The sequence below is a fragment of the Poecilia reticulata genome, linkage group LG19 (genome assembly GCF_000633615.1).
Source record: "Poecilia reticulata strain Guanapo linkage group LG19, Guppy_female_1.0+MT, whole genome shotgun sequence".
Lineage (NCBI taxonomy): Eukaryota > Metazoa > Chordata > Actinopteri > Cyprinodontiformes > Poeciliidae > Poecilia > Poecilia reticulata.
Genome location: NC_024349.1, coordinates 14,565,239 through 14,591,975, shown reverse-complemented (window position 1 = coordinate 14,591,975; position 26,737 = coordinate 14,565,239). Strand labels below are relative to the sequence as shown.

General features: G+C 39.0%; 2 protein-coding genes across 2 annotated transcripts; both read left to right on the top strand.

Annotated features, from left to right (window-relative positions):
• Positions 1-146: 146 nt before the first annotated feature.
• LOC103481631 (guanine nucleotide-binding protein subunit alpha-13-like) lies at positions 147-19,539 on the top strand. The gene is made up of 5 exons (XM_008437255.2): positions 147-559; positions 5,606-5,832; positions 11,922-11,972; positions 16,210-16,410; positions 17,403-19,539. Exons 1-5 carry the CDS (start codon positions 277-279, stop codon positions 17,772-17,774), a joined length of 1,134 nt encoding a protein of 377 aa, XP_008435477.1. The 5' UTR covers positions 147-276; the 3' UTR covers positions 17,775-19,539.
• Positions 19,540-22,972: 3,433 nt separating this feature from the next.
• On the top strand, positions 22,973-26,717 carry si:dkey-21c1.4 (uncharacterized). Its single transcript, XM_008437254.2, has 2 exons — positions 22,973-23,146; positions 25,124-26,717. The coding sequence occupies exons 1-2, from the start codon at positions 23,137-23,139 to the stop codon at positions 26,410-26,412; spliced, it is 1,299 nt and encodes a 432-aa protein (XP_008435476.1). The 5' UTR covers positions 22,973-23,136; the 3' UTR covers positions 26,413-26,717.
• Positions 26,718-26,737: the final 20 nt, after the last annotated feature.

The window sequence follows — 26,737 nt, the reverse complement described above, 5'->3', positions numbered from 1 at the left end:
ATTGTATCATTTGAAAACATTGATTTATTGAAAGTTCACTGATTATTCACACCATTGAATTATTTATAGAGTGTTCCTATAGTTTTTTATAGATATTTTGAAAATACGACCAGTCGTTTTAAATGTGAAGCTGCGGTTTCCTGTTGTCATAACCGAGCGCGCTCTCAGATTGATAGCAGGAGCGGTTACTTCCTGAGTTTAGGGAAGGGGCTTGGTCCTGTGCTCGTGCCTCGCGAGAACGCGCATCAAATTAGCATCGATGAAGTTAGTGCGAACATGGCGGATTTCCTGCCGTCCAGGTCTATGTTAAAAGTTTGTTTGCCCCCCTGCCTGCTTGCCGCCGGCGAGGCGGAGCAGATCCGAAAGTCCAAGGAGATCGACAAAAATCTGTCCCGGGAGAAAACGTACGTGAAGCGGCTGGTGAAGATCCTGCTGCTGGGCGCTGGCGAGAGCGGCAAGTCGACTTTCCTCAAACAAATGCGAATCATCCACGGCCAGGACTTCGACCAGCAAGCCCGAGAGGATTTCAAAGGAACGATCTACAGCAATGTTATCAAAGGTAACCTGACTTTGTGTTGCTTTACGACTGGTAACTTTATGAGGGAGGAAGCGAGACGCTCGCCTGGGACAGAAAAGCCCCAGAAAGGCGTTTAAAACGGATGGGAAAGTTTCCACATCTGTTGAGCGGCGCTGGGGCTGCTCAGAGGACACACATAAACAGCCTTCATCTGCTGTCGGCACACCCAGTGAGCCGGGTTTTTGTTCAGATGGGGCTTTCTAACTCTTTTTTGCGGCACATAAAGTTTAAATATCCGATTTAACACGGCTGTAAGCGAGTTAGCAGGCTCAAATAGCCACGGCCACGTTTTGTTGCTCAATGGAGGATAACCCACCAGTGTACTAATCTGTAAGGTGTTCCTGTTTGTGTCCACTCCCCAAATAGCACCAATAAAAACGACTTGCTCATTAGTAATTAGTTAGATAAGTATTTCTCTGTGATTTAATTTAACTTTTTTTTTTGTTGCATTTCCTGAATTAAATGTATAATCTAATATCATCTTCCCCTAAAATTTCAATTACTTTTAAATTTTAAAAAAATGTCCCAATTGATGCTTTCAATCTTGGGGGTGTTAATGTACTATTATGAGGACTTGTTAGGTCTAGTTTAGAGTTATACCATAGGTTTTTTTTATTTATTTTATTTTAAAATTGTATTGGTCAAGAAAAGCCTGATCGTTGCATAGTTAGTTTAAACCAACTAATAATTTATTGAGTTTAATATTTCTATTAATTTTATTTCAAACTTGGATTTCAAATTATGTTTATTCATGTTTAAGATTTTTTTTTTTTAACTCAGATTGCTCTCAACTGTCCATGTCTTATAATGAATAATGAATGAGTGATAATTTCCTGTGAACTTATTGCTTAGTTTACTTTTTCTGTTTTTAAATTTGCAGTCCTTAAATATTGAAAGAGTTGATTATTCAAAACAGAACTTGGCATCAATCAGGAAAACCTTAATCTGTGCATCTTTGGTAAAASTTTCTTTGCATTAACTTGCAGAAACTAACTAGTATCAAAATCTCAAATTTTGTGATATATTTAAGACTTACAAAAATGATTTTCAAACTGCCATGCCTCRCTAAAATCATAGATTAAAATTGTAAAAACCTACTTGTACTTCAGTAACTGCCAGTTTGTATGYCATTACTCCATTGCATTATGTAGCATAATAATGCTATTCAGGAGAAACCAGTCAATAGGGTAGAGATTGTTCAAAATAGTTCAAAATGAGAATGGGCAGATCAAGCCTCAACAAAAACTGGAAATTGGTAAGAATGAACTGGTTTAAATGGGGATAAGGATTACAGTCAATGGAAATAGAGTGGAGTATTAAGTCTTTAGAAAATAACGTATGCTTATGTTTCCATTGCATCTGAGATGTAAGCCTCTTATCATTTATTTTCAGGATTTAACAAAAACAATCAGTATTACTAGTACAAATCAGATGTGACCAAGTTCAGTCCTCGAGAACAGACATCCTGCAACATTTAGATTCATGCTCTCTCCAACACACCTGAATCAAATGAACGGCTCCTTACCAGGCCTCTGCAGAGCTGCATGATGCGCTGAGGAGGAAGTTCAGCCATTTGAGTCAGGTGAGAAAGGATGCATCTAATATTTGCAGGGCAGTATCTATTAAGAAAAGGAGTTGGGCACCACTACTCAATAGAGCAATGGCTTGAGTATGAAACAAAAGTAGAARGAGATGAAACTGCAACTTGTGGATATGAAATGACAAAGGGGTAAATTGACCCGGAATAGTGGAAAGTAGCTTAGCATGTTTACTCAAGGGCCTTTTTAAATGTTCATCTTTACATATTACCATTACAAATTGACCTTGGACTTGCACTGTACATTTCTTGACTTCAAACTTCATGCTGGAAATTATTTGAGTGACTTTCCAGCTTGCATGTTCTGGTGATTTATTATGAGCTGGGACTCTACCTGGCCTCAGAGTCAGTTTGCCCCATTTTGTTCCACCCTACTTTGGTTTCATACCCATAAACAAACCAGTTCTTACTCATGGACGTACCCATTGCAATGGCACCGTTTTTTTTCTCCTGGTTGTTRCATATGTTAAATTAATTATMAAGTTAGCTATAAAAATCCAATACAATTTTGTTAACAAGGCACTTTAAAACATCGTTGGCCAAAGTGATGTGCATTAAAACKAATAAAATGGGCRTGAAAACAAAACAGCAATTAAAACATCAAAGGCAACATCTCATCTTGGTCAAAAGCCAAAGAGAAGGAATAAAAAGAACTAAAAGAAAGCTCAAATATCACACAATTTGATTAAGGGTATAAGTTTTTTTTTTTTTTGTTTAAAGTTTGATCCGCTATTCTCCATCCGGACTAGTTGGCAGTTATGAATTGACCAGTTCATAACTGATCAAACCAAAATAACATTAAACAATCGCCTGCTGGTAAAAAAAATATATATATATTATTTGGGTCATCTAACCCCACTTCCTGTCAAGACTATAAGGAGAGTAGCTCAGTGGTTCAAACTGGTTTTTAACAAGTGTTGCCATGAATACAAATGTGCTGCTCTGTAAAAACCAAAAAAGGGAAAATAAAAATAAAAAACACAATTAGTTGCATAAYACGATTAGTTAAACTCAAGTATTCTATTTTTACTTTTTAAGTTGGATGAAAGATCAACAAACTTATCCCTATACATCAAAATGTAAGTCTCTCATGAGCTTCAACATCSAATATGTCTGCTTTGCATTTAAAGTATAGTGTGAGCCGCATTTATTTTCACCTTTGAATATTGGTTTCTTGTGGAATCTAATATGAACACGGWTATAGACTGCCTCCTTTAGTAAACTTTTCAGAAACTTGGACCAAACRTTCACGTGATGTGGAAAAGTGTCGTATTGACTTGGCTCCAAGACAAATCCTATTTGTTGGAAACCAAACCGGTTCTTTTATGGAACCAGTAAAGAACTGGCACCATCTCTAGTTTAGCACCATGACTGCATATCAATTAACAAATCCAACTGGTTTTCAAACTTAAGGAAGAGAAGGAAGGCTAGTTTGATGTCATTTCCAGATCCCAGTTCCAACTAAAGTAATAAATGAAATGCAGCATATGTTCCTGAGTTATTGTCATCAGTTATTTCTTATGGAGCAGAATAGTGGAATCCAACTGGTTTTCAAACTTAAGGACGCTTTAACAGCATCTTTTGGACTCTTGGTGCTTATTGACTTTACATTGCATTTGATTCATATCACCTTGCAAATAATTTATGCTAAAAGTAAATATTCTAAAATGACGGCCCAAGTCTCAAYATTATTGCTTGCCCAAGAGTCTCAAAATGTCATTTCATTCCATGGAATAAAACGACCAAAATTGCACCTGTTTGAAAAGAAGTCTCTCATCAGTGATATGCAAAGTTAAAGGGGGGAAAACAACTACYTCCCCATTACATTAAATTAATCAAAATTAAAAGCATCTTCATATTTGTCAATTAACTTGATGCACTTTTTTTTTTTTTGAGTTAAATAAAATTCAGATTCCAGTTAGGGACGTAAATGGGGATATTCGTGCAATTTGTTCATTTTTTACTAATCTACCACCTCAACTAAGAACTGTCATCACATCTTTTCCTATTGTTCACGTTCTATAATTCTCAGAACAAAGTATATGAGTTGGTCAAAAGGGGTATCGGACTTCAGAATATATATATCACTCAGGAAGAGCCTGATTGGTTTGTCTCTGAAACTGTTTGTGTATTTTTGCTCAAACCATCTCCAGCATCAGCATCTGGCAGCTTATACATCAGTACTTATATTGTTTGTCATCTGATAATAGATTGATGGCTTTTGTCAGATGAACAAATCTTGTGTATATTTATRCTTTATATTGACTTCTGGCTAACTAAGATGGCATTGCTGGGTTAATAAGTCGAGCAGGGAAATAATCCAGACATCCTTCTCCCCCAGCAACACGCCTCGAATGATATAAAGTCCTTACAGGGTGTTCCTAGTTTGCCTCAGGGCTTCCTCCCAGTTGTACGTGCCCCAATAAAAACCACCTGATCACCTCTGTTAATCATTGTTAAATCTTTAAAAGCTCAATAAGTGAATATTTTAGTAAGAATTATAAAGGTGTACAAACTTTAGTCTGCAAATACAAAATAATTTCAGGTTTTTCTGCCAACTTTAATTTTAATCAGTTATGTTTTATCTTTTGTTCTAAAGACTAACGCATAGATGTCATGCAGAACATGTAAGAATCAAATAAGTATTACCATTTATGCAAAGTGTGTTTCCCTAACCTTTTAACTTTCAATAAGCTGTAAAAAGGACATGAATTTCATTGTTAACCTGTTAATTACTGATGAGGTCAATAAAGGAACAGCTGGTTGATATGTGTCCAATTGATTGGTGCATCTGATTTAATGGCATMAAAATACATTCTGTATTTTGTGYTTGCTTTGCTATATAATATTCTGTATAACTAATCATAATAGCAGAATATTATAGTATAAAACAGCTTGATATCTAACAATACTTAACACCTGTAGTGATTCGATGGTCTGTAAGGATGATGTTGAATACTTTCATCATCTTACGAATAAAATAATATTTTATTAATATGGGTGCGGTGAYAAATCGGCCCYTTTTCTTTTATTATTGACGAGTCATTGATTCTTGCATGTATAACCTATCTTATCTAACTCCGCAAAGTTCTGAAAATCAGCCASTGTCCTCTTTTTGCTCTGCTGTGATAGAGAGAGAGCTGACTGACAGACCCGCCCACCAGGTCACGTCTGCATGTGTGCGGTTAACAATAGTCTCACCACTGTTGCCAACTTAGAAACTGTATTTAGTAACTTTTGGAGCAAAAAAAATCTGCATCAACCAAAATCGGAATAGGCGGGATACGCGTTTTAAAGATCGTTGATTGGTGATCGGCCCAGAAAGCTGCAATTTGTGCACCCCTAATATTATCATGATGATAAAGTAATCATAAATGTTTTGGCTCTGTGCTCTCTGGTCCTGATTTGCCCGTTCCTCCCTCCCCATCCAGGTATGCGTGTGCTGGTGGATGCGCGGGAGAAGCTGCACATCCCATGGGGCGACGAGAACAACCAGCAGCACGGCGACCGGGTGATGGCCTTCGACACCCGGTCGGCCAAGATGGCAAACGGGCAGCTGGAGATGCTGGTGTTCCTGCAGTACGCCAAGGCACTCAAAGCGCTGTGGGCGGACACGGGCATTCAGAACGCATACGATCGGCGCAGGGAGTTTCAGCTGGTAGGTTTGACTCAACTGAAATGGAGATAACGGTGCCGTTTTTTTTTTTTTTGTTTTGTTTAGTTTTTTTTTCTTTGTTCCGACGGCTGGCGCTGATAACTGCTCAGTATTGCTGCAGAGCACCGTCCTCTATCAGCTAATCTGAAACGGGTTTTCAGGTGGTTTTAGTTTGACTTTTTTTTTTCTCTCCGTCTCTCTGTTAGAGAAATTAAGACGTATAGAAAATGGCAGTGAAAAAGAGAAAGTGAAACAGATTTAGAATTTATCCTCCTTTCCTGACACTGTATCTCGAGCTTAGTTTTAGTATATTCTGCCTTCTGCTAAGCAGTCAGACATGTGATTTAGTCAGCTTCCTGTTTACACCTCTCCCTGCTCCTTATATCTCAAGCACATTTTCAAACTGTGACGTTTCCCACAGAGTGGCAGCTGTGGTTGAGGCTCTGCTCACGTGTCTCGCCGACTAGTGGGATCTCTCGCTGTTTTTGTGTGGCGGGACTTTTACAATCTGCTGCACGTCTAAAAATTCCTCATTTTTCTGCCCGTCTGTGTGTGATTTCATGAGATGTCATGTGACAAATGTTTGAGTCAAAGAAGAGGCCCCCCACCGAGGACGGAGCGAGAGACGCACTTCTCCAAGTTGCTTTCAGTAATGAGCCAAAAGTTGCGAGTTGCACAAGTCTGGAGTGTTCTCAGTGGGATTTAGCTCTGGAGGGAATTGTTTTCTTGTTTTTTTTTTTTTCTTTTCTTGCAGGCAGGAGGGGGAATAAGTGTTGATCAGAGCAGGAATGTTGATCTGCTCTGCAGTTTTAAACGGCTTTATGCTTACCAACAGAGTCCAGATTCTCCTATTCAGCATTATTTACACACAAACACTAAGAGTGTCACACGCCTCACGCAACATAAGCACAAGGACACACCTGCACAACACGTGTTCAGGGCTCAAAACTCCTCATTTCAGCTCATTAGTATAAAACTATTGAAAAATTTCTCACCTTCTTTTTTTTTTTTATAATGGGAGGTGATGTCCTGAAATGTAACGAAGGGTATAACCGACTTTCACAACTCTTAAAATTATGATATAGCCACATTTTAATGCATCTCTTCATATATATTTATGCAATCACAGCAGAAGACTACATCCTCTTTTGCTTCTAAATTGATTTAGTTTTAACCACAAATATGCAAAAATGTATTTATTAGATCAAGTAAAATTGGCAGAGATGTGAGGAAAATCTAATCTTTCACTGCTTTTGTCGGATCTGGGCGAAAGTAGCAGCCTGGTGCTGCTGCTTTAAGTTGATTAATCAATCGTCATTTTTGCTGTCTGGAGCAGACTACAATTTTSAACTGGTTAAAAAGGTGACCTTCCAGCTTTTTGAAGTCCATCTTGCATCAGAGTTGAATGTGGACACTTTTAAAGTGCGTGCCAGTCTTCTGAGGATTGGACATCCCAGTGAATTCCCTGATGAATGATCAGAGAAACTAAAAGAAAAGAGGTTAAAGGGAGAAGAACACTACATACTAAAAAGACGATGGCTGTACAATGCAAATAAAGTAGAAGATATGTTTGAACATAATGTGCAACACCATGTTAGGAGGAGCATTTAAGCACAAGTGTTGAGCACAATGGTGGAGGGGCAATAATTTGAGCTTTTGTTTCAGTCACGAGACATTAAGTTTTCCCTAAACTTCACCTTAAAAACGTATTCTGGAGTGAAACTGACGACTATGTGGCTAATTGTTAACGCTCAGTTATCGCAAACACGGCAACAAATCTACAACGCACTGGCTGAATGACTTGATAAACACCAGGGTGTGTGTTCTCAAAGATTCTCATAGTCTTCTCAGAGCGCTCCCATCTTGGCCTAAAATTTCCTGCCAAGGACTCTCAGGACTGAGTGAGGAGATGGCAGAATTTCCCATCTTTAGCGATGTGCCGGTTGACCCTGTTGTGTAGGTTTGAATAACTTTTATCTTAAGAAGTAAAATTCTAAGAAAAATCTCAGAATTACAGAAATTCTAAGAATTTTCCTACTTTTAGTCTTATCAAATGTTCACATCAAACATGTCAAAAAYGTGTCCGACGCTTCAAGTTTGACGCGTGTGCACTTTGAGTGCAGACGCTTGACATTTTGCTCTACACCTAGCGTTTTGCGCGTTACATTCAAAGTCCATGTGGAGGCATGTCAGACGCGTCAAAATCGCTCTAGCGATTGTTTTCCGTTGCCGGCCTATTTGTTGGACGCTCTTGACGTCATCAAATGCTCAAAACAGTTCAAATCGCACCGTCTAGATGCGTGGAACGTGCCACAGCGTGCTCTCTACATGCTTCTTGTTCCCACGCTATTTACTGGCATTTGCAAACCAGCTAGTACAAGAGCGCCATTTATTTTTGGCTCTACACCCAAGAACAGAAATAAGAAAAACTGTAGATATTAGCTTCTGTATATTAGTTGGAGACGGATTCTACTTAATGTGCAGTAAAGCATATTAGGTGTTAGGTTATTATATTATTAGGTTTTTAAGTATACATGCATTTCAGCATAATTACATGAAACCCCATGTGAATACCAGGGTTCTATTGTACTTTGTTTTCACAAYGTCTGAAATACTCAACATGTCTCCAATAAGACTCTGTCCTCACCTAAACCTCTCTCACCCGTCAGTCTGTTTGTAGGCACATTTAGACTGCATTTAGTCCCTGCAGTTTCATTGATTCAGCCCATTCAACCCACTGGAAATGTTGTATAAGCGCAATGAAAATCAACATTAAATATTACAATGTGCACTTTGTGACTCCGGTCTATCCAAGCGAAGCGTGTACAGTTAAAACAATGTAACATTAAGATGAGAGACGGTGAGCTCATTTGACTTTTAAACCATGTTAAAGCTTTGGGCTTTTAGTGTTTCCGTTGTAAATTAAGCAGATGAGAGGGGGAAAAAAAAAAAAATCTGACTCATTTGTAAAAATGGAGCTCACCACGTTTTCAGCAGTTGCCCACCTTAATAGCCCAAAGTGGTTCTTTCCTCTGGTCCATATGTGGGTTTTAAGTGCTAGAGTTGGTCCATCTCTAGCAGGATAGCATGGAAAGTGGTCGGTGGAAAACTCCCTTTAAGACTTTGTTCATCCAAACAAAASACACACCGTTAGAAAAAGGTTGACACACATTTCCTTGTGGATTCTGTTATGCAATATATTACTTAGCAGTTTTAGCCATAATGTTGACCTTAATTTTCAGACAAATTACACTCAGCGTAGTATCAGAGTAAATTGCAAATCACTCCTTGAATGCATCATTTTATATTTTTGATTTTCTTATTCAAAGTATTTGGCTTCAGGGATAAACCTTTATTGTTTTCACCCAAAATGGGTCTTTTTGACRAAGATGTTAGAGTTCAAGAAAATACGTTAGGACATCAGGAGGGAAAATGTGTTTATATTCCTCTCTATTGATATAAATTCCTAAAACCACTTGACCAGTTGTGGCAGAACACAAAACCTCAGATTTAGTTCAATCGCAAATTTTTTTTTTTTTTCATTATAGTAAAGCAAATGTCTTGCTGCAAAATGTAAAATTGTTGGGCAGATCAAATGTCCAATCGATAAAGCACACTGAATCGAAGCACCAGAGAGATCAATCATAGAAAATGGGTGCAGGACCTTGAGAGCAGTTCAGCTTTTTAACAGCTCGAAGCAGGAAGCTGCGTAGTAGTCTGGTGGTTCTGCTTTTAATGTTGCGGTACCGTTTGCCCGTTGGCAGCAGTTCAGAAAGTTCACAGAGAGGGTGGGAGGAATCTGGTGATGCTTGGAGCCCTTTTCCAGCAGSAGCTCTAAAAGTGAACTTGAAGTGAGGATGGGGTAGACTAAAGACACCTTTCAGCTCCTGTCACCGTCCTCTCCAGGGAACTGTGGTTTGCCATATTACAGCTGGACTTACACACCGAGTTACAGTTCAATGCTATTAATCAACCACAGATTGTTTGTGAGATGCTCGTTGGGAAATATTCTTGTTTCGGCTTGTTGAGAAGACATTAACTGTAAGAAGTGTTGGTAAATGAATTGGGTTTAAAGTGTAAGAAAGTTGACCAAACCATAATATTCCTGGGTTTCCATCCGGTGATGAACTTCACTTTTCTGGCTCCTTTCTGTCGACTGGTTTGATGTGACCGAATGTGCCGTATCGCGATGCCAGCAGGGGACAAGAATTGAACTAAAAGTTTTGAGCGTTCCCGAGGCAAGCTAGACRAMAACGCACCAATAGATTTGCCAGCGACTGGAATCGTCTGATTTTCCTGATGAGTGATCAGYCCCGCTGTAAACTAAAAGTCCCGTTCCTTTTTCCGGTCAGCTGAGTCACCATGAGCACTGCTGACGACAACATGCTTCATTGTGGAAGTAGTTATGTGGATAAATAACATAAGATATATAGTTATTCTGTCAAATAATAATAAACACTAGCCCATTTGAAACTCTTTCAAAATGGTTATTATACAATAAGCGCCGACTTGCAACGCAGAATAGGTCAAGGTACAATAATACAAAATATACATATATATCATATTGTGATGATTAATTGCACAGCTTAAAAAGTATTTCTGTATTTTCTGTGGTATTCCAGAACATATGTGGATTTAATCCATTCATCTGTACTCATACATGACTTCTCCACTTTCACTTTCCAGCCTTTTCCAATGGAGAATCCTAGTAGATTCTTCTGAAACCTGAATATGTCGTTGTTGTCATTGATCTGTGAGGATCAGCTTGTTCTCCCCCCAGGAAGTCTCCATGTTTTGTACTGTTTTAGTATTTGCATTTCAATCCGCTCTTGCCCTACGGATAGTTGGAAATAATCAACATAAAACCACYGTTGTCTCCGTTGTTTTCTGCATGACAGGTTCTGAACAATTGTCTTTAGGAAGTTGGGGGAGAAGACTTGATTAGATCGATAATATACCACAAAGCTGACTTTGCTGCATATTGTGTTTCAGTTTTGCTTTTTCAACAGCCGTACTTTAGCTTCAGGCGCCATGATGACTCATATTGAACTTCGGAGTTATTGCTCCTCTGGTTTCCCTTCCTGTTTTTTGTTGAGACTGATTTTTTGACGATTTCAAAACCACCGATCCCTGTCAGATTTGAGCTTCTTCACTCACCCGAAGCCAAAATTTTAATTTGGCTTCACGTGGAGGAAGGTTAGCTTCTTTTCTTCGCCTTCTTTCTGGTTCTCTTGTCGTAGCAGACCATCCTGCTCCTCCCTTGTGTAATTCTACCCGTGCACACACACATCCGTACACTCACAGGTTTTTCAGGTCAGGCTAGTTTTTTTTTTTTTTTTCTTCTCAAAGATCAAAAGGTTAGGACAGAGACTTGTAGTGAAGGGGGGGAAATGATTGGCACACATCGTCAACCCACACGAGTGCCACCCAGTCACTACATCAGGCCCAATTTGAATTTTACAATGACAGTTTCCTTTCATGTTGCATTTCATGCAAATAGCATGTTAAACTTCTCAGTTTTAAGGTGGAGTCGAGGTGGACGGGTCCCAGAGAAACTCCGAATGATATTTCAAAGTTGCTTTTTGGAGAATTCTTGCCAAAATCTCCCGTCATGCATCCATTATAATACTCATCCGCGCACACAAACACACTCCCCTATATGCTCGGATAAAGGAATGCTCCTCGGTCCTGGCAGCTCCATGTCTGAACTTGCACTAACTGCACAAAAGCAGTGTCAGAAGTGACTCAAGAGGAAAAGAGAAAACAACCAAACCTTCTCCTACATACAGAGAACCCCGGCCGCAGTCCTCTGCACATCAAAGACACGCTTACAAACACGTGTCTGCTTCAGCACCCGATCATTTGCATCCTGCTTCAGCTCGACTCTGAGGCGGACATGCAGCTTACAGAGAAAAAAAAACAAACAGATTTCCTGTGTGTGCATGAGCCTGTGTGTGGCAGATGAAGGGAGGATCTCTCATGGCGCCTCCACTCCACAATACATCCAGACCGTATTTGTTGAGGAATGGAGTAGTCTGAAACGTCCTGAATGATGTGAAACTAACAGAAGTCCCTCCTCTCTCTCGTTGCAGGGCGAGTCGGTGAAGTATTTCTTGGATAATCTGGAGAAGATCTCCCAGCCGGTAAGTTCTTCCTGCCTGCATTTACTTTTACGATCAGACATGTACATGTTATAGTTGATAGAGCAGCATGTCCAGACAGCAGGAGGTTAACTGCAAAGCTGCAGGCGTGTTTGTTTGCAGGACTTGATGCTCAGTTTTATTTTAATGAAAATGAAGTTACCTAACCGCCTTTGCAGCTGACACAGCTGCTCTTTTAATGGGAAAGTTCTACCCATTAAGGCATTTTGCATTATTTATGAATATATATTTGTATGAAACATTATAGGTCTTCTATTGTCACTGTACCAAATTCCATCTTTCATGAATTACATTTTTAAGCCGTTCCRTTACACACCATAGAAAGCGGATATCCTTCCCATACTTCCCTTGCAAAACCTTTACACTTTTTATCTCACTACAGCCAAACCTAATGGACTGACGCTAAATAGTAAGCCTGTCGCATCAATTAATCACATGATAAATAAAAATGGGTTTCCATTTTGATTAATACTTGAGGGAAATTTTATTTACACGGAAATAATATGTTTTTATTTTTTGGCTGCAAGTTGTTTTTATTTTATCGTTTTTTTTGTTTGCAAATTTAAAATATCTTCCAGTTTCAGTGTAAAGTGTTCTTTACAAAATTACAATGTACTGGTTTTCGAGGGAGCAAACTTGCATTATTATGCCGTTATCAATAAGTTACTTGAAAATGGTAACTTTTCAAGCAATAATTACCAATAGACTTGGTAAGAAGTAGAAAAATCTGTTTTGTAATTATTGGCACAAGTTATCATCCAGCAAAATGATAAATAGTTATTGTGACACTGCAAATAATATATAAGTGTGAAGCTGAAGAGGTAGGATACATTCCTTTACACATAAAAACTATAAAGTGTGTTTTTTTATTCTGCCCTCTTTATTTTTGATGTCCCTCAATGAAATCTGGTGCAACTAATTGCCTTCAGAAATCACCTGATTATTAGATGGATTGCAGAGATTAAATGTGTAATTTAATAAATACAGCTGTTCTGTGACAACCTCAGAGGTCAAAGGAAACTCTGGAGGAGCTGGGGAGAGCCACAGCTCGGGTGGAAGGATTTGTTGAAAAGTCATGCTTTCCAAAATGTGGAAAATTAACTGAACATATCGTTCCCACTGTGAAAGGCAGTGGTGGTGGCATCAAGATGTGTGTGAGCTGAATGGGACATGGATTGAGCTAAATTTGTTCTCTTTTTGGATTTTTGATACAGTATGAGTTCAGAAGTATAATGTTTTCTCCAAAACAGAATTGTAGTTTAAGGTCAATTTAGAAACCTCTGTATGTGTTTTTTTGAAATCGGCTACCATATAATTATTCTTTACTCGAGCTTGAGCTCAAAATTGTCAAAGTATTCACTGAGACGTAGCGATGTATAAAAGGTCTCGTATCGACTACGCTGAGCTAAACCTTCGAGTTTCCCAACTTTCACTTCTTCTTATAAGTGATTTTGCCTGAGATTTATTTACGTCTGAGGTTGCACTGATCTACACTTAGATTATAAGATTTGACGCAGTTTAGTAGAAACCAGAAACTGCGGGTAAGAAACACAACCACGTAATTTACAACCTCCCTCTGTAGATACAAATTTGAGACAGACCTGTACATCTTCCATTTCTGCATTTTAGGCTAAAAGAAGTTGTTATAATAGCAACAATAACACAGRTATGCGATGCCGGTGGACACTCRGAGCAAAAGCTGAGCAGCTGCTTGTTGTGTGGCGTGTATGAGAGTCACATAGGCCCAATGGTTAAACCAGTGGGTAACAAAGGGCGACAACAAGTTGCATAACCTCACACTGGTTAGAAAGGGTTTAACCCACAGTGTTGTGCTTGACTGGGAAACTTTAGCCCCACTCCAGACGCTAACACTCTGTTTTTGTTGTGAATGTGGTGGAAACGGTAAATGCTGCAAATTATCTCACTAGTAAGGAATTATTTATGAAGTTCACGAGAAGWTATCTCAAGGGAAAATTAAGGAAACACAAGGAATATTTTTAATATCCTTCCTGAAAATGAAGAATGAGATTACTTTGATACTTGGACCAGTTTAAATTGATATTTGCCTCCTTGTTATGGACATAGATATGAGCATTTTGTTTTCCATTTTATTAATTGATCCAGCCTTTTTGTTTCCTGTCATTATTAGAAATAAAAGTTGTGTGCTGCTCAACATTGAATTTGTCAGATTTTTACATTGTTAAAATTACACATACAGCCTCAAACATTTATATAATCCTCCATTAAGTTAGAAAAAATGCCAACGTTAATACTTTACCTTTGGTTTCATAGCATGAACCTTACTCCACATCCTTTTGAAGAAGAAGAAGAAGAAGAAGAAGGTAGCGACAGTGTTAGAAACTGAACAGTTGCCTGCTGTATCCACTCCAAGCCCATTTTCGTTTTGTGTTTGTTCAAACATCACAACAGCAGCAATCAGCTGTAGCCACTAATCTTTTGATGTCAGGTGATGCTGAAAATGTTTGAGGTAGTTCAACCGCTAGTAGTATTTTTACTATTCCACCCACCTTRTGCGACGCTCCACTGACCCCAAATCCCAGCATGATCCTGTTTACAATGATCCTGATCAATTTCTGTTAATCAGAAGGTGAAAGTTTGGTTCTGATGGTTGAAACATGGAAGCTTGGATTTTTTTTCCCCCTTACATGACAATGTGTTTAAGCATAAATAAATCATTTTGGAAGAATAACATTAAGCTTCCTGAATAGTTTCCCCAAAAACTCAAACCTATTAAAACATAAAGACGGTGCTTAAAAGGCGAGTTTGTTGCAGAAAACCCAACTAATTTAGTTTGTTTATGCACAGAACTAAGTGACAATGAAGTATTCTGTTGTGCAACTTATAAAATGACACCGAAACACAACAGGTTTCTGATACAGTGGAGAATAAAAAGATGGTCCGAACCAAAACTTTATATCACTGTTTTTCATCAGCGACAAGGTACATAAAGTAGCTTGCTCTGCACTTAACTTAATTACTCAGACAAAGCCACTTAATTCTAGCGTTTAACATCACAGATACTGGCAAARAAATATATCATCCGACCTCCAAATGGCTCCCTACTGCACCCAAACTCTATATATCATATAAAATCCTGTTGATGAGGGGATTTTCCCAACAGCTGCTCATGCTGCCTTCAGGAACAGCTGGTAAAYGGGATTGTCAAAATAGCAAAGCTTCTCCAAAGAGTTTCAACATGTTTTATTCTAATAAAGGGAGCTGTCTCATTAAAAAAAGTTCTAAACATTAACCTTGACGGTTTTAAGTGGTTATACTATTTTATAATGTATTCTTGATTTTACTTCTTTGTTYATTATACAAAACCTCCAGTCAGTTCTATCCACTTTTGTGGATAAGTTRGATCATAAAATCTAACTTATTTGCTAAATTAAAAGCATCATTTTTACTGCAGGCCAAAGTAAAAAAAAAAAAAAAAATAATAATAATAATAATTTTATTTATGCTTGTTTGAAGCTTAGCAAACCATGCCTTTAAACTCGAGTACTTTCCAAACTGTGATTTTTGTGTAGCATTACACCCTTAGTCTGCGTGTATAATTTTTTACCCTTTGTAGATTAGGGCATATCTGCAATAAAATCACTGGAGTTTATTCTTGTATCCAAGACATAAATGAACATGAAAGCTAAGCCTCTGAGGTAATCTTCATGTCAGAGCCGCATATATATTTTCTGTTCCTCTTCAAGATTATTTTTAAGTGACTTGGCTAATATTCTGCTGTGTTTGAGACTCAGTTTGTAGCTGAGACAAATATTTTTAGATTATCAATAGTTATTTCCATCCTTAAAATGAGACTTTGCTGTTTGCGGAATTTACGACAATTTTTATTTACATCAGATATCCAAATCATTAAATACACCTTATTTTATTAACTTTCTCTGCCTGATCTGCTGCATTGAATTGGTGTCTGGTTTGGACAAAGCATTGCCAAAACAAGAACTCTAACCCRGGAGAGAGAATTACCAGGAACCTCAGCCCCAGTTTTGCGTTGTTGTATGAAAGATTACCTGAAATCTTGTTTGCAGTAAAAACTTGGATGTTAGGATTCTASGATTGATGAGAAGATTRGCATCCGGGATGTTTTCCTTGTTTTCTTTAWCTTACAAATGCATCATCTCTTGCAGAAATTCAACTCTGAATATATGATRTTTGACTAAGATCTCTGGTTTTGTTTCTGCAGGACTATCTTCCCAGTCAACAGGACATCCTGCTGGCCCGCAAGCCCACCAAGGGCATCCACGAGTATGACTTTGAGATCAAGAACGTTCCCTTTAAGATGGTGGACGTCGGGGGCCAGCGGTCAGAGCGGAGACGCTGGTTCGAGTGCTTCGACTCCGTCACCTCCATTCTCTTTCTCGTCTCTTCCTCTGAATACGATCAGGTAAAGAGAAAAKAGTTTCTATGATCGGCTGACGAGAYGGAGCAGGAATCTGTTTGTTTTCATGACGTTCGGCAAAGTTTTAGCCACATTTTGTCAGGCTGCAGCCATGAATTTCAGTGCGTTTCATCAGGATTTTGTGTGATAGACAAACACAAAACGGTAATTACGAAATGAGAGGAATATTGCTTTTCTAGCATTTTAACAAATACAAATCTGAAACCTTRGCTTAAGTTTGTCTTCAGTCCCTTCAGTCAAGTACTAAAGAGTACGCCTGTATGAAATTCAATCTCAGCATCAATCCAATTGCTCTTTTAATAACTCAGGGGTTTGTTAAAAAGCATTGCATAAAAAAAACTCTTGCAGAAACTCTAATCCAGGTTTCTATCAATAGGGAAACATAATAAGATTCCAGCAGGGTGCATGGAAATARTCATATTTACAGTGTTGAAGTAATAAGTATTGGACATCAATTGGTATAATTGCACAAAATTAACATATTTTCTCCAGCCAACCACAATACCTGTAAAAACAGTAATGCTCAGGTGTTGGTAGAAATGTGGACAATGAACCAGCTAACACCAGGATGATTATATGACATTTTTATGCACAATCTGGCTTTGAGTCACATTGACTGTCATACAAATATTGCAAAAATTCTTGCAAATATTTCTAAATTAGCCCCACTAAATCTGTSATTTTGATTACGGAAAAATCACAAAAACAATTGTGAAATTCTGGTTTTGATTGTTTTTTAAGAATAGTTTAGCATATACAACGTACATTCTGGCACATTCGTAAACATACAATGGAAGCACCTAATGAAATTTCTAGCAACAAACTGTTTTAAAAATTGCCCTTAAAACATAGACTGAAGAGAAATGCAACTGTACACATTTTAGAAAATGTATTCTCTCTCTCTAGTTCTACCTTAAGTGTTGGCGCTAACAGTAGTTTTAGCAATAGTACCTCAACTGCCCATCAACATCTTCCAGGTGCTGATGGAGGACCGGCAGACCAACCGGCTGCGAGAGTCGCTCGACATCTTCGAGACCATCGTCAACAACCGCGTCTTCGTCAACGTCTCCATCATCCTCTTCCTAAACAAGACAGACCTGCTGGAGGAGAAGGTGAAGCTCGTCCCGCTCAAAGACTACTTTCCCGAGTACGCCGGGACGGAGCACAACCTGTCGGACGTGCAGGCCTTCATGGTGGAGTGCTTCCGGGCCAAGAGGCGCGACGCCACGCAGAAGCCCCTGTATCACCACTTCACCACGGCCATCAACACGGACAACATCAGGCTGGTGTTCCGGGACGTCAAGGACACCATCCTCCACGACAACCTCAAGCAGCTCATGCTCCAATGACCCCACACACACACATTCACACACCAAACACCCCCTTTTCCACTGCCACGCCCCGCAGCCTGTGGACGTAAGAGGACGTGATTGGGGACAGACCACCTCTCGCTTCCTGATGAGGACTCCGGAGATCACAAATTGATGTTTGCAGTCTTTAGACTTTGTTTTTTATTTTATTTTTTTTTTTTTTCAGTAGTTTTTACTCCTTTTGGAAGTGTTCATCCTGTTGTTAGCTCAGGATCCAATCATCGGATAGGGTATTTAGGCAAACTGTGGTATTAAAGGTATAAGCAAGAAACCGCACTGGGTTTCTGGATGGTATCTGATCCCTGCTGCTTTGTCCTCCTCCCTGAGCTCCACCTCATTTAGTTGGTTATTTTCTTTTCTTATTTTAACCCTTAGGATGCCAGTGCTGGCACCTGTGGAAGCCGGCCTCGCTTAAAAACAAACTGGTGAATAACATCTACTCTGGTAGCGCAAACCGAGCGACCGTGGAGACATGTTCAAGCGACACATAGAGAAAGTTGATTGGATTCAGTTCATGCCTAAGCACTGACTTTTAATATTTCCTCGCCCTGCGGTGATGCTGAGGGCGAACCTAACTTCTTATTGACCTGAGCGTTCAGAGTTAACACGTCTGATCTGTCTCCAGCACTGACACGTCTTTTATAGAAGTCACGCAATCACAAGACTGAACCTTTTTCATCCATGACCACATAGGTGTTGTCTTAGGATTGAATTTTTTATTATTATTATTATTATTATTATTTTTGGGATGTCGAGAGGGTAAAACGGTTACCTTTGTCGGACCGTTTGGTTCCAGTAAGTTAACATAAAGTCCGCTGTTTCCTCAGGGTTGAATCGGATCCGGTGTTGATACTGATGTGTGAAGCTCGATGTTTGGCGGTGGGAACAGGCCTCCACGCCGTTAGCTAGTTGGTGTTTTTAGGACTGCATCCTTCCCCCGATTCGTCCTTCCGCCTCTCTTGATTTTATTACTGATTATAGATGCCTTATAAAATGACCTTCACAAGGCCCTCCTCCCCTTTGTTTTGCCTTAATCATGAATGTGTGTTAATAATTGTACAGGGATTTGCTCTTGATTGTTTTGAATAAACTGTAACCGGCCTGTGAAAACTTCGTTATTGGCACTGAGTTGTGACTCTAAGCATGTTTATGGAAAAAGACAAAAAAAAAAAGCATTGAACATTTCCCTTTTTTGTTGTTTTTCTTTGCACACAAGCTTGTGCTGCTTTGGACTTCCCTTGAAAATGCATTGTGATTATTGCAGAAATCTGGCAGAGGGGGGAAAAGCTACTGGAGTTGCATAGTTTTGAGTGACTGTAACCCGTAGGGGCGGCTGATCTTTGTTAGAGGACAATTTAGAGGCACTCGAGTGTCTTTTGCCAAATACTTCTACGCTTTATCTTCACAATTTTTCTGCATTATTTTATTTCTTCATAAGTAAAGCTCTGCAGAGCTTTGGTTTCCTTCCATTCCTGGCTTTGTAAATACTGTAATCTGTTTTCCTGTAAATATTACTCCAATTTATCTTCTTATATGTAAATGGTTGTAGAAAATGCATATTTTTTTCCCATGCTGGATGTTCTTCAAATCACTGCATCTTACCGATGAAGATGACCTTTTGATGTAGATTTTATTTTGTAATTCCCTCCCGCCCCCACATCACATTTTTTCAAATTTATCATGTCAAATCCCATGCTACTCTAACCCTATCAATAAAATAAACTTTTTCTAATGATACTGATAACGATGGCCGTTTTTTTTTTTTTTCCTCTGACTGTTGAGCATCATTTTTAACTTACTATAGAGGCRAAAGATTTGACATTTCAGATGCAATGTGAGCTTCTGCTACGTTCAAGGATTTACAATCGTAAATGTAAAAATGTCTGTATCAGCAGATGGTTTCATCTACGAGGTGGGTTTGACATTTTTGGTCTCGCTCTAATCTAAGGAATGTAGTTTTAGGGAGGAAAAAAAAATAAATCCATGTTTGTTTTTGGGTTGTCAAACATGCCGTGACTTTTTCATCTGATTGGCTATTCAGCCATCATGATGACTCCTCTCCCAGAAACTCCGGCTCCTAGGAATCTGTGCTGTCCATCAAGAAGGTTTGCCCACCCAAATCGACAAAAGTACCAATCAGCAYAAGATGGTGAATTAGCTGTGCTTAATCATGTATTTTTAAGGTTGGATTTTATTTCTGTAACCACACCTAGGTCTGATGGCTACCTGACCTGTATACTAAAGTAATGAGTTAAAATGGGATCTGTCTGACAGCATGAAGTCGCATTATTCACATGCCCTGGTGTGAATAAATTTAAGAAAAAGACTTTTGTTAAAAACTTAACAGGAAATAAAGCACTGCTTTACTTTGTGTGAAATAAAGCAAATAAAGGTCATGCTTTCAAYATTACTTCAAAGAAGGTAATGTTGAAAAAGGATCACAAGRGCACATTTTAAAACCCTGCGAACATGTCGATAATTTCCAAGAATATGGGGAGAATATCCTGGGGATTCGAGAGACAAACTCTTACCTGCAAACCTCAATAACCCCGAGAGGTATTTTCTGCAAATAAAAATGCACGTTCAGTTATAAACCCTGTRATTTTCTCAAACATTGCATGTTAGAGGATCTAAAATGAACTAAATGGGGCAATGGTAAATGTTTAAATGTGAGWTGTTGGAAAAAACAAATTCACAAGTTATTAAAAAGAACTGATGGAACAGAAGTCAAATTCCTTGTTTGTGTACACAAGTTTGGCTAATAAAGCTGATTCTGATTCCGAGTTAACGAAAGTGATACTCAAAATRAAGCTTCAAAAACGAATCACCTCTTGTGCGAGAATTAAGATGATAATATCTAAGCGGCACAGAGAGACTTAGTAAATATTTGTCAGACGGGAAGAAAAGTTCCTGTTCCAGTCAGGGGAAATGTACAMTTCGTATTTTAAAAGCTGCTACAGCACAAGTACTTTACTCAACTACGATTTTATCAGCTTCTCACGTTGTGGTGGARGTATTTTGACCCACGCTTCTTTCCAGCGTTGCCTCCATTTATTGAGGTTTGCAGGCCCACATTTAGGTTGCCATGGCACCACCACCACCTTGTTTGCTTTCTTTTTCAGTCATATTGCTTGCCGCTGTGTTTGAAATCATTTTTCTCCCGTAGTCACATCTTGTAACTCAAAATGTATATTTATWAAGTAATGCTGAGCAAATAAAAAGAGGTCAGATTATTGAAACTGAACTGAACTCAGGCAAATAAAGCCTGATTATGCTCATGTGCTCTAGGCGCTGGCTGCCATCTTTTGTCTGGGCAGACTCCCACGGCTCATGGAAAAGAAGAAACAAGTAAAACAAACCAATCGATCATAATCACAAGCCAAAGATGAAAAATGGTTGATTGAAAATAGATAAGAGAAGTAAATATACATGGTTGCGAATTAAACTACTACTCAGTAAACATTTACTGCAAACTAGAGTGATTCATTGTGTTTGGATAACAATAAAAAAAAGCAATACTCCAAATCACAAGACATAATTTAAATTTAAACTCCGAGACTAGATGATTTTATGTGCTGATTTGTAAAACCCTTAAATTGAGAGTGTACACTTATTTCTTTCTCTCTCTCTTTCTCTCTCTCTCTCTCTCTCCCTCTCTCTCTTAAAAAAACATAACTAGATTTAGATCCAAGTTTTAATAAAAAGGGAAGAACTGTTTGATTGGTAGTAAAGTGTTTCGTTTTTGCTGGAATTGAAATCAGAAACGCTCCTGCTGATATAACCGAAACAAAAGATGACATTGCTCTCTTTTCTAACGTTATGCGTTGGAAAAGACGCACGACGTTCTGTATTCGGAGGTTTGGGGGATTTACGCAAAGACGGAAACAGTGAGTGTGAATCGCCCTAACACTACCAAAGGTAATGTTGAAGTTTCATGTCSAAACAGGACTTTGACTGCCTGGCCTCCCTTTTATTGCCTATAGACATAAAATAGTCCACGCCTAGACACGGAAGAGTATTCACCGGCTTTCTTGCCCTGTGCAAACAATACGTCAGCACATCCGCCATATTGTAAAGGGCAAGATTTCTTTAGGGACAGACACAAGTGTACATGGGGACGGGGTTTCCTGAGTTAACGCACTAAATTATAAATAGATACTATTATAAACCATTTATAGTACTTTTATTTTAGTACTTGACTTGAAATGCAGCTCTTTGGACAAAAATAAAAAAATACCTGCTGTTTAAAATATGAAGTACTAAGAGACAAACATGCTCAAAATACCCTTAAATTTATATAAATTAACTTCTAAATTTGCATTATATGTTTATCTCTCTCCTTGTTTAGCTTTCTCCTTTTAATCAGAAAGCTTGCTGCAGAATTTTAGATTTCTTACTGGATTTTGTAGGCTTCCTTAATAGAATGTAAGTGACTGATCAAGTAGTTTTTCAAGAGTAAACTGCTTACTTTGCCAGTAAATATGTTCCTTAGAAGTTGAGTTAGCTTCTGAATCATCAAAAATAGTGAATGTAATAGATTTTTACATTTATATCTTGTACATTTTCTTTATGTATTTGGACTTTTTACCTTGGTGTGAGTATAAATGCTCCTACATAGCTTAACTGTTGTGACACTTGCATTTCTCCACTGTGTTACAAATGTTTATTTATTGGACGATGATTATCATAAGCCTTATCGTTTGTAAAATATTCATTAATATAAAAACACACATCCACTTCAGAAATATTTGTGTTGAAACCACATGGCATGTTCATTTTTGCTATTTGTGCCCAGTGAGCTCCACAAGTAGCACTGAAATAAACACATAATTATGTACTTAAAAATATTTAATGGAATTAGTTCATGATAAAGTTCTGTGTTTTATTAATCAGGAGTAACAGATTCCTGTTGTAGTCCGAGAATTTGCCACTCACAAAATGGCGGAATTCGCTCACTTATCGTTTCTTTCGGCGACCAAAGCAGCCTACTGTTCTACACTTACAAATTCAAATAAGATTTTAACCAGTTATATAACTCGTTCATTTAATATTGAATTCTAAGCATCATTCTAATTTTGAACTATAAGACTTTAAAGTTTCTACAAAATATCTGCGTTGATCGTTCTTATTTACACTCAGGCTTCACACTTGCTACCTAAAAAGGTCTTTCCCCAACATGTTGTGAAGCCAGAACTTTAAAAACACCACTCGTGTTTAAGTGTTTAAGCGTTACATTGGCGCTGGTTAATGTTTTGACAGATAGTGCTTTACAACAACAAGTGACTCCGCTGAAACTGACCCTCTTTTCATTTTGGGAGCATCCTGTTTAAAACCGCGTAAAATGAGCTCTGGTAAGTGCGTTAAAAACTGATGTAATAAACATATTTAGAGCTGTCAGTTCTTAACTACATCWACAGAATGAGCTGTTAACTATTTAATATAAAATKTTCGTCATCTAAAGAGACCTTGTGAGAAACAAAAAGGTCACCCCTATTTGTAACTTTGAAATAAATAAAATAGGTTAATATTATTTAAATAGCTTTTTATTGATGTRACTTTAAATGTTGCATTAACTTGATAAAGGAGCCAAAAAYGTGTCTTTATGGCTGACTTATCTATTCATGGGAATCATACACTAATACAAAGTTTGGGATATTTGCCTATGAGCTGAAATTCATATTAAATGTATGTCATCAAAGTTGGCCATATATTCCAGTGGTAATTTGAATAATCTGAATTTATAAATTAAAACTAACATTACCAACAATAAAGCACAACAAAGAATATTAATGTTTTCCACTTTTCTTGAAGAGCTACCCTCAGGTCACTGGGTTCTGGAGTGCAAGGTTACAGTCCTATACATTTGTTCTCAAAGATTTCCATAGGACTGCAGGTCACAGTATTTGATACATAAATGTTTCCTGATGATGCTGGTGCATTGTCGTCCATGAACATGAAATGTGTTACTCATTCAGAAGCACAAGTACTGATATTACTCAAGTAGTAGCGCCTTGTCACAGTGCTATTAACGAGRTACAGGCCAGTTCTGCATTGAGTAATCACATGCCTTGTTCAGCGGTAGCATGGCTGATGCATAACATTTTCCTTTACACTCCCAACATTGTTAGCGTGAATCAGACAACTGCCCACCGGTTTCTTATCCTGCGCACATCTTTTGTGAATTTAAATATTCACAGTTCAGTCGAAGCTCAGCTATGAAAGATGTGATTTTACTACCACATTGTTATGCAATTTGTGATTATACCAATTATCTGGCATTGTGGGCAGGTTTACTTGCAGGTCACCTAACATCCTCACCATGCTGGGGAAGGTCTGAAGTTACACACGGGCGTTTTTTGCCTCCTTTAGCAGTTCCTGGTGTTGAGTTGTATTCCTCATCTGGTTCAACAGGGAGCTGAACACAGTTTGGCATCTTCAGCATGGRWGTGGCCAAGGGCTTCCACTCCTGTGTGCCTTTCTTTGCCTCAATGCATGACACTTTGTGACRCTTTATGTCTAAGTTCTGCAGACAGTTTTCCTCATAGGGCATCCAGTTACACCAACAAGGCTTCCAATGGCCAGGTACGGTTCATCAATTGTTGGCTGACAGCACTGAGAACTGTTTAAATACAAACAGCCGTTGACCCAGAACACATGGTGGTTGATTCATTGACGAGACACAGAAAAGCATGTTGTGTAATAAATGCTGAACAATAAACAGTTGAATAGGTGCACTAAGAAAAGCTAAAATGAAGTTCACCTGCGGTGATGATAATGCATTTTAGGTGCAGTCTGAAATTTGATCAGAAAGCGGAATATCCCTCACATTTGTGAACAGTGAATATGGAAGCTTGTTTCATGAAAAGAAATAATTTATGTCTCCTAAATATGAAGATGTATTTAATAATTTGGACTTAATGAAGATATTTTACAAAAAAGATAGGAAAAGTAGCCTTTATTCATTTTGGGCCCTCATATTGAGCTTTTTTAATACTGACAACTGAGTGTTCTGGCAGGAGAAGGATCCCAGCCACATAGAAACTAACAATGGATCAGACAAGTTAAGAATAACCAGGAAACCTGCCATTTCTGCTATTAAAATGATCAAATATCCACACAAATTACACCAAATTCTCATTGAAGACTATAACTTTCAAWGGGACATTTAACCGAATGTAAGTACTGTATTATTACAATATTTGAGCCTGTATTTCAAAGTTTGATCAGTCCAAATTAATGACATCCACGCTCACGATGAGTGAATATMCATGTCTCWCTGCGACTGTGTGTTACTTTGACTCTCTCACTGTCATTTATTCTGCCCACAGAGGTTTGTCCATTCTGTGGAAAAACTTACAAAAGGTTGAAGAGTCACCTTCCACACTGCAAGGCGGCAGCGAGCTCTAGAGCACCTCCAACCACACAGGATGTTGCAGCCACTCAGAAACCTGCTTCCCATCCGGCTGCAGCGGTTTTCAGAACAACCTCAAAGGGAAAGAAGAGCGAGCAAATGTCCTCCGTGGCAACGTATCTACCATCAGAGAGGAGCAAAAAAGGTTCAGTGGCATCATTAAAACCAGTGCGCTTTGCAACACCAGATGGCTCATCTTCATCGCCAAGCATTGCATCGAGCTCATCAACCTCGAAGAAGAAGAAACASTCYCTGAGTGATCAAATCATTACAACGGCCCCGTCTGCCTCCCCACCTTCTCCACTGTCCTCTACTTTGTCCAAGCCAAAGAAGAAGAGTCTCCGTGCTTTGATAGAAGCAGCAAAATCTGAGCATATTGCGAAGGAAACTCTAACGGGAACCAGCTCAGCCTCAGAAAATTTAAGTCTGAGTAGAACCAGCGACCAAACAGAGACCAAAGCAGTTCCAGACTCTTTTAAAGGCACCAGTGTCGCTTCAGTGCTTGCAGAAACTAAAGCTAAGAAAGAACCAAAGGTGAAGGATGTTCTTTTGACAACCAAGCATACATCTGACTTCCTGGACTCTAATGYGAATGAMAATAATSTCAAGTACCCTGATTGGGGGACTGAGGGGCCTGTGGAGCCAGGAAGTGGTCACCAGATGAGAGTTACCCTGCAAGATGTCAAAGCCACACTAGGCAGAGCCACCAGCCAYCGGCAGTCCAGTCGGCCGAGCGTCCTGAGCCGCATCGCAGCAGCCGACAGCCTGAACAGCAAAATTAGGCTGGACACTGATCTCGGTCTGATCCCGCTTCCAGCGGAGAGCCAAAAACACGCCGTAAACTATTTGGCGACACCCACAACTCAGTCAGATAAGCAGCTCGGCAACAGAAAACAAYCGAAAGAGCTACAACTGTTTCAGAAAATCTCAACCCAACTCAACCCAACTCAACAAGATACTGATCGTCAGCTGGAGCCAGCTTCAGTATGTGCAAGAGTACAGCGTGGTACAAGTTCCTCCATCTTAAATGAGAGCCTGAAGGTAGACCCTCACAGAGGACTATTCTCAGTCTTTGCATCTCCCCACYTGCTCTCCAGCCACAATCTCCATCCTGCTGAAACACAGAGTTTGCCTGGGATGGCCGAAGATTTCCAGCTCCTAACCGGGAAGAGAAACGTTGCCGAGAAGCCAACTGAAGGTTGGTGATCCAGGAAGCAGGGCCAGGTCTCGTTATTGAGGGTCTAACATTTAACACTAGAAACATAGAAACTGCATTTTAGATAACTCCGCGTCAGCAATTGTGCCTTCTGTTCAACTTRCGTCTGTAATTTTTGAATCCCTAAGCTGTTCCATAACAGTGTCGTGAAGGAGGTTTAGTTTTCCTTTTTGTGAAATGCAGGACTGCMGACACAGCGGAGTTYGGACCAGGTGAGACTGAGGGAACTGCCTGATTGGTTGGCCAGCAGAAGGCCCAGGCGGCCCAGAGATGTTGTAGAAATGATGCAGAGAGGTCAGGGCAGTACACATCCAT